Here is a 7,681-nt window from a genome sequence, read left to right on the forward strand (position 1 = left end):
TGCAATTTATCTTCACATGTATTGTTCTCTAGCCCAAACGTGCCACGTGACGTCCTAACCGTCTTGATCTCAGTTCTTCCCTGAATCTAGTCCTGATTCTATCATCAACTACAATCGCATTTAGAATACACCTGCACATAAATAAAATCAACAACTAATTCTGAGCACAAATTCTCACAAACTTACATCAATCCGCAACAACACCACTCGCATGAGTGTATTGTACACATCAAAATCTCAAATATCATTATGCTATCACAAGCATATCCAAACAACATATTATAGTAACACATGCACATCAACACATACACATAATCTAAATCACAATGTTAAATCAATTTACGTTTTGCCAATTTCACAATGAAGCCAATTTTGCTATTTTTTTAGCATACATGATCTCACAGTGTCACTAAAGCTTTGACGGACTCACCAATTTGTTCATGCTCTATAACAACAGTGGAGTGTGAAGGCGGATATAATTCACGTGATAGATTGATTGATAGCATGAGGGGTCACATATATAGGTCCAACCTTTCCATATCTCAAGACCGGTTTATAGAAACAAATACCCAGGAGATTAGGAAGGGCGATATCCAAAAGTATACGCGTGATTCGTGGTATAACTACCATATAGTCTAACAGAGTGGAATATATCTATACACACAAATCATACAAGCACCAAAAAGAATTCTGGCCTATGTTACGTTTTCCTCTACATAGTTGAAGAATTCTCGTCTGCAGACACCCTCATCGGCGATCAGTCGCGGTCCGATATCGCGGTGAATGTGATGGAGGTCCGTGTCGTCTCTTCAGACGACAGCGGAGAAGAGCGCCCCATGATGGAGGTCAGCAGCGTGGAGGACGTGGCCTCGCTCCGGAGCTTGAGGTCTCTGAAGTCCCTGACCACGTCGGGCTTGCTGATCTTCTCCGCGCCCACGTCCGCCTCGCCTCTCAGCATCGCGACCACCGTGGACATGCCCGGCCGGCGCTTCGTGACGTCCTGGGTGCACAGGAGCCCGACCTTCAGGAATCTGCAGGCTTCGTCGACGTCCAGGTCGTCGCCAAGAGAACCGTCTATGATGTTCTCCAGATGGCCCTGGTCGTAATATCTCCAAGTCTGCAATGACACAAGCCCCAACCTAGTTAGAAAAAGGAAATGAATATCGAAGCAACAACATTCACGTCAATTTCTACAATTCAGCAGTGGTAGTAACAAACTACATACAAAAAGTGGATAAGCATTGTATGTAGTTTGTTATCCAACCAAGAGGTGCTCTACCAATAGTATTCCATACCTTCTCAAGAAGAATCTGATCATCGTAGGGCAATCTTGTATCAGTGTTACATTTTCCACTGACTATTTCTACAAGCAGAACGCCATAGCTGTAGACATCTGCCTTCCGTGTCACTTGTCCTCTAATGGCATATTCGGGAGCCAAGTAACCTCTGTAAGCAAAACTACGGTGTGAGGAAAGGAGCACGAGCGCCACACATACCATTTCTGAGTGATTACATGGTACTTTGGTTTCATTCTTTTCATTCACTCCCTGATTAGATCAATAGAACCTCTATAAATAAACGGAGAGGAAAATCCGAACATTTCTAGTTGTAAATGCCTCTCACAACTAAGGATCATCAGAACTAGCATTGGGGTCTACTTAGGGAGAACACAAAGTACCAAAGAACATACAGCAAAGCAGATGTAAGATGATAATAATAACTTTCACGTACAGTGTTCCTGCAACTCTTGTGCTAACATGTGATACATCTGACGGAAGAAGCTTTGCCAAACCAAAATCAGAGATTTTTGGTGTAAGATCTTTATCAAGAAGTATATTGCTCGCTTTGATGTCGCGGTGAACAATGTGAGGGCGGACACTATCGTGGAGGAATGCTAATCCCTCGGCAACACCGATGCAAATATTAACTCGAGTTCTCCAGTTGAATTGGATGTTGCTATGCCCAGAACCTATACAATGGCAAGCACAAGAAGGTTAACAGCGTGTAAACATTTTATCAAGCAAAAAGAAGAGTACTCCAAAGGATTTAGAGGATTCAGTAATGACAAAGTACCTAGAAGAGTTTGCGCAAGGCTGTTATTTTCAAGATAATTGTAGACAAGGATCCTGTGGCTTCCTTCTACACAGCAGCCATAGAGTTTGACAAGATTCTCATGTGTTACATCAGATATTGCAAGAAGCTCATTAAGAAACTCCTTTGCACCTTGTCTAGAATGTAAAGACAGAACCTTTACTGCAATGGCTGTTCCATCCTTGAGAGTTCCCTGAAATGATAAGTTGGCAGATTTCAGAACATAGTCAAGGTATTCCATCCATTATCATCTCAGCAACGGCTATGCTATTACCTTGTACACAGGTCCATAACCTCCCTCACCAATCTTATGGGATCGGTCAAAATTCGATGTTGCTCTAACCAGTTCCTTATAGGTGTATCTTGTTATATTCGCACCATAGAAGTCTGCAGAATTAAGTCTAAGTGTTACAAATGAAGGCAGATTCATAAAAAAAAGTTGAGAACAGGCATAGCATATTCCAAATGGTGATTTCTATGTTCAGAGGCCGGGACCTTATTTCAATATTGGAATAAAGCTTCCTTTATCTAAAATAATTTGGGTGATTTCTAGATTACTGTAGGCATAACGGATCTTACCATCATTAGATGGATTGTTTTGTTGTTGGGGCCCCCTTTTCCTCTTGAAAACGAAAGAAAAACAACTCATTGCTGACGTGTTTCAAACTATTGGTATACACCGCTGTGCAATGTTTCATTTAATTGAGATGCAGTTCAGTGTCTATGAACAGATTTCATCGACATTCAACAACAGCCATCGCATCCTGAAACATGAGAACATGAACAGAGGCTATGGTTATGGTAGTATCAGAACACACAATGTACTAGGCAACTATATACATTTCCTTGCAACCATCAATTCGAGATAAAAATGGGCAAAACTTATTTCCACAGAATGGCGGGAACTGGGGCCTGAAAAGACATCTAATACTCTGCAGATAATGAAAATTTGAGCATTGCAATCTGGGAAAAAAACAACCTAGGTGGTATAATTGGGAGTTTCTTTTCACAAGGTCCGAGAACGTAAAAATCTTGATTTTTACTCTCAGAATAGTATGAACCACATAGAGGTTGTTGCACAAAGAAATGCTCTTGATTTGCATGTGATTGCATAAACTATCTCCACAGCCACTAATTATACTACGTTATGCACATCATACCTTCAGGCTTTCAGATTCCTAAGTTCCATTGACAGCATGATTTACAATTCACTTGAAGCGTGAACAGGAGCCAAAAAACAAACTAAGTACAAAGCAATGGTTTCAACTCTCATATCTTGAGCTTTAATCATTCACAAAAAAAGAACCAACACGTCGCCACAGATAGGCATCAGCATCAGACTCCTTTCCTAACATACCAAACAAACTTCAGTAGAAAAAGAAAAATACTCCATACGGCCTTCATTCTTTCAATAAACAACGGAGGAGAATACAACCCTACCTAAAGTGCATGATAAACAAAGGAAGTATGTATCCAACCCACACGTCATTGCTTATCCAATTATCATTGTACGTAATAAACAACCCTACCAAAGAAAAATATTCCGTACATCAGAACAACGAATTACAGCCCATGGTACAGAAGAGTGAGGGACATCTCCTTCAAAAAAAAAAAGAGTGAGGGACATTTCCCAAAAATGGGAAAATTGATTATATGTCTCTAAGTTGATCGATCTTTGATAATATGTTCGAAGTTGGTCATCCTTTGAGCATATATCCTACAGGGACTAGTTTATAGCAAAATTTCATATTGAGTAAGAGAGGTGAAGGATAAACTTTGTTACAAACTGATCTCTGTGGGACATATTATCAAAGGATGATCAACTTCAAACATATTATAAAAAGTTGATCAACTTGGGGACATATAATCAATTTTCCTATTTTTGCTAATGCATGATTAATGCTGGCCTCTAATTGGTTTCGTCAAGCAACTAATGCATGACTGGGTTTAATTTTCACGCACTAATATCCAACATTCAACATTTAAATCCTTCCGCATTTCTACTCTACATCGAAACCCAACATCCTATTGCAATCTCTTAGAAATTTCACCATAATGTGTTACTGACAACCAGAGTCCGCATAACAACTAGAATTTCTTCACTAAGTTATCCAATTACCCACAAGTCAAACCAATATAGTAGAAAAATAGATTATCTAGCGATTCGTCCTGAAATATGCGGCTTTGTTTTATCAGTAGCACAGAAAGAGCATTTGAATCACCTTTCTAATCCCCTGCGGCCCTGCCCGACAAGGAACAGAACAGACAGCATCAAGAACAAGGATTTACGCAACCACACAACCGGCAAGACAAGACAACACGAATAGGAGAAGAACAAAAGCGAATCTTTCCCTACAAAATCCAACGAGACGGCGAAATTCACCTGAGCCACGGCGAGATGGACGAATCCAACGGGCGAGGCGACCTCAGCAACGAACCGGAAGCCGCCGGAATAGGCCACCCCAGCAAACAGAGACTCCCCGGCCGCGCCAGCCAAGACCCGCGAAGAGACTCGCCGTAGGCTCCCGGCTCCGGCGGCGAGCGTCACGGGCGGGGGGGGGAGGGGGATTGATTAAAGATGGCAGCTTTTTCTTGGGCCTCGGAAGTTTCTGGCTTTTCCGAAGCGGAACGAGACAGAGAGAGAAGAGACTGAGAAGCCATGTTCTTAGCGAGGCGAGGGTGGCAGCCTGGCAGGCGCACTCAAGCCGTTGACTCGGCGAGCCTGCCGGCCGGGACCGGGTGCGGGATCGGTGGGTTCGGATTTTTTTTTTCGCGTGGGTTGGGTTTGGGAGTTGGGATCGGGTTCGGATAGGTGGAGTTGGGAGTTGGGGAGTTGGAATCGGTGGGTTCGGATTGGGCCGCGTCACCGCGTGGACCACCGCGGGAGCCGCGCTCTGGTGAGCTGGAGGCGAGGCAGAGTTGAGTAGAAATTAACTTTGACCAAGGAGAGAGTTGATTACTACCTTATTTTTTAAATAGACGACGTCTTAGAATGTATATAATTAAATTTTAAAAAATTTAAATATTAATATATAAAAAATTATTAGAATTTAATATATGAAAATGATAGTAGTGAATTTATCATGAAAAATATTTTAACATTATCTAATTTTTATCAACTTTTATCAAAAAGTAGTTGTCAAAAATAATAATTAAACATACTTATTAGAGACTGTATCGATGTCCTAAAAGAGAACGAAGATAATAATATTTAACGCTGGTTGATTACTCAAGAAAAAGAATTTAGGCTGGTTGATGCAATTGCAACTTTCATGCTTGGATGCTTCCTCAGCTATAAAAATTTACAAATTTCGAAGTATGTTGAGGGTCTGATTTACAACTGGAAACCAACAACAATATTGTCATGGTATGTTTCGTTCACTACTACACTATAATTCGGCAAGGTAAATTTATGATCTCGTGCTTTTTTGGGACATTTCCCTCCAAATCGGTCAGACATCGGGCTGTCAGAAAAATTCGAGGCGCAGAAAACTTGACCGCGATTCCTTATTCCGCCGCCTTCTCATCTGACGGGGATCGACTTCAATTTTTGAAGGCGAGATTCAGAGGTAGAAGATGGTTACTTGGCCTCTAGCTGGATCTGACGAGCGAACGACGTCTACAGGTCGTTAAGCTGAGCTTCCGGGAAGGCAATGGCGGATTAATCAACAACACGTGCGTGCATCTTGCAATTAACGGAGTATCAGCACTTAGCTGCAGGCATGTTTCTTTATCTCAAATAAGGTAACGTGACGCGATGAGCCACAGCTTAAAATACACCGAGATAGAAAAGACTCCTCCAGCAGCTGAGACCTCGTCTTCAATGGACTTTTTCCAGAGCACAGCGTGAAGACGCGCGAGTTCAACCTTGACGACACGTTCTTCTTCTCCTGGCCTTCTTCTTCTTTGGCGCAGCTGTCGCCCACTGTTAGTGTGCCTGTGCCCAGGACAAGAGAGACAGGAGAAGATGGCTGTGTGAGATATGCATAGCAAATAATTAAGCTCTCTTTTTTTTAAAAAGAAGAAGATATCCATAGCAACAGTTCCTAATCGTAAAGTCCATGTCAAAATGTGTCGTTTTTATATATCCCTTCATTTTCAAAGCAACAGTTCCTAACAGTAGCGGATCCAGATATATCTCCTTATTCCTTGTAATCTTCTTTTTTTCTCTTTCATTCTTAAAAATTAAAGGGTCCCAGGTGTGGGCGCATGGGCAGAGGCTTCTAGGGAGGCTTGAGCCTCCTTCGTGTAGAATCAAATATGCACAAAATACCTAATTAGACAGGATAAATGATTGTGGAAGCTAAATTCAAAATTTAAATCACCCTAATCAAATATTTAATTTATTCGTGAAATTCAATTCCCAGGAAAACCGTTAGATTATCCTCAATTTTTTACTGTATAAACTAGACAGTCATACGAAATTATTCCCATAAAAATCAGATCAATCGGATCTCTGTATTTAAAGATAAAAAATTCACAAACAAACTGTGATGAAAATAGATCAATCATAAATAATGCAAGAATATAAAATTCGGCCAATCAAACTTTTCACAGAATGACCTTGATATCTTTGGATGATTTTGGATGGGTCAAAATAATGCAAATTGTGACAACCGAAGGATCCACTGAAAAGCACGAAAGAAAACATACAAAATTTGCACTTTATTGTATTGATAGGTTGCAAGATACGTCTCCAAAACATCCTAAAAGTTTCATGCGAAACCCTAATTTTCTCTTCTAATCTGTTTTCTAAAACCCTTCGGATACTGTTCCTGGCAGCTACTGTTCTCTGCAGCTGGCTCGGCCTGGTCTCTCCACCGGGCCACGGAGCACCCAGCAGCTGGACCGCGCCCTCAGCCTGGGCTCCAGCCTCTGCAGACTTTTGGCCCCGAGCTCTGCCTTTTTTATTCTTTATTCCAATGCACACATGCAAATAAAATAATTCATTCGTGCCATGACGCTCCGCACTCCAGAACGCATAACCACCGTGTACGTCTTCCATTTCAATTCATCTTTACTGTAGCATAACTCATACAACTTATATACACGTCTTATAATGTGATCATCTTTATGTGTATCACTTTATAGTTTAAACGTCTAGTATGACTTTTTTGATCGTCTTGACCTCAGTTTCTTCCTAAATCTAGTCCTGGTCCTGTCATCGACTACGTTCACCCTCCGAACGACACTTGCATATAAACAAAACTAACATACTATTTCGAGCACAAGTGTCTAGTCCTGATCTCATCACCCACACCTTGCATTTGCTGTTGAAACACCTTGAGACAAATGCATTCAAAGCCCCTTTAGAAGCTTTTCCTATTCCTATTGTCTTTAATTCTTGCAAGGATTTAAGAGTTGAGTTGATATTTTCGAGAAAGAGTGCTAGTGAGCATCATTCCCACCTTTGAGCACTTGAATTCATCGTCAAGCCGTTTGACATCGCATTTGTGGCTCTTGGAGGCTCATCCTCCTAAATGGCTAGGCGTCGCCCGATGAGCATCCAATCTTGTGATGTGCCTCAGGTCGTTTGTGAAGGTTTATCCTCACCTCCGTAAGGGAAAGAGGATATTCAAGTAAGCTCAAG

At 41.4% G+C, this 7,681-nt stretch overlaps 1 protein-coding gene across 1 annotated transcript; it reads right to left on the reverse strand.

The window, feature by feature from the left end:
- Positions 1-472: 472 nt before the first annotated feature.
- Positions 473-4,883, reverse strand: LOC133927222 (cold-responsive protein kinase 1-like). Its single transcript, XM_062373578.1, has 7 exons — positions 4,475-4,883; positions 2,671-2,855; positions 2,366-2,478; positions 2,074-2,284; positions 1,732-1,969; positions 1,296-1,446; positions 473-1,117 (listed from the first exon to the last, which is right to left on the reverse strand). Exons 2-7 carry the CDS (start codon positions 2,738-2,740, stop codon positions 758-760), a joined length of 1,143 nt encoding a protein of 380 aa, XP_062229562.1. The 5' UTR covers positions 2,741-2,855; positions 4,475-4,883; the 3' UTR covers positions 473-757.
- Between the last annotated feature and the right edge of the window lie 2,798 nt (positions 4,884-7,681).

The sequence above is a fragment of the Phragmites australis genome, chromosome 8 (genome assembly GCF_958298935.1).
Source record: "Phragmites australis chromosome 8, lpPhrAust1.1, whole genome shotgun sequence".
NCBI lineage: Eukaryota > Viridiplantae > Streptophyta > Magnoliopsida > Poales > Poaceae > Phragmites > Phragmites australis.

Coding starts and splice junctions, on each gene's coding strand:
- LOC133927222 (XM_062373578.1), bottom strand. CDS start 2,740: ATGAGTTGTTTTTCTTTCGTTTTCAAGAGGAAAAGGGGGCCCCAACAA. Junction 2,479..2,670: donor AAACAATCCATCTAATGATG/GTAAGATCCGTT, acceptor TTAATTCTGCAG/ACTTCTATGGTGCGAATATA. Junction 1,118..1,295: donor ATCAGATTCTTCTTGAGAAG/GTATGGAATACT, acceptor GTGTCATTGCAG/ACTTGGAGATATTACGACCA.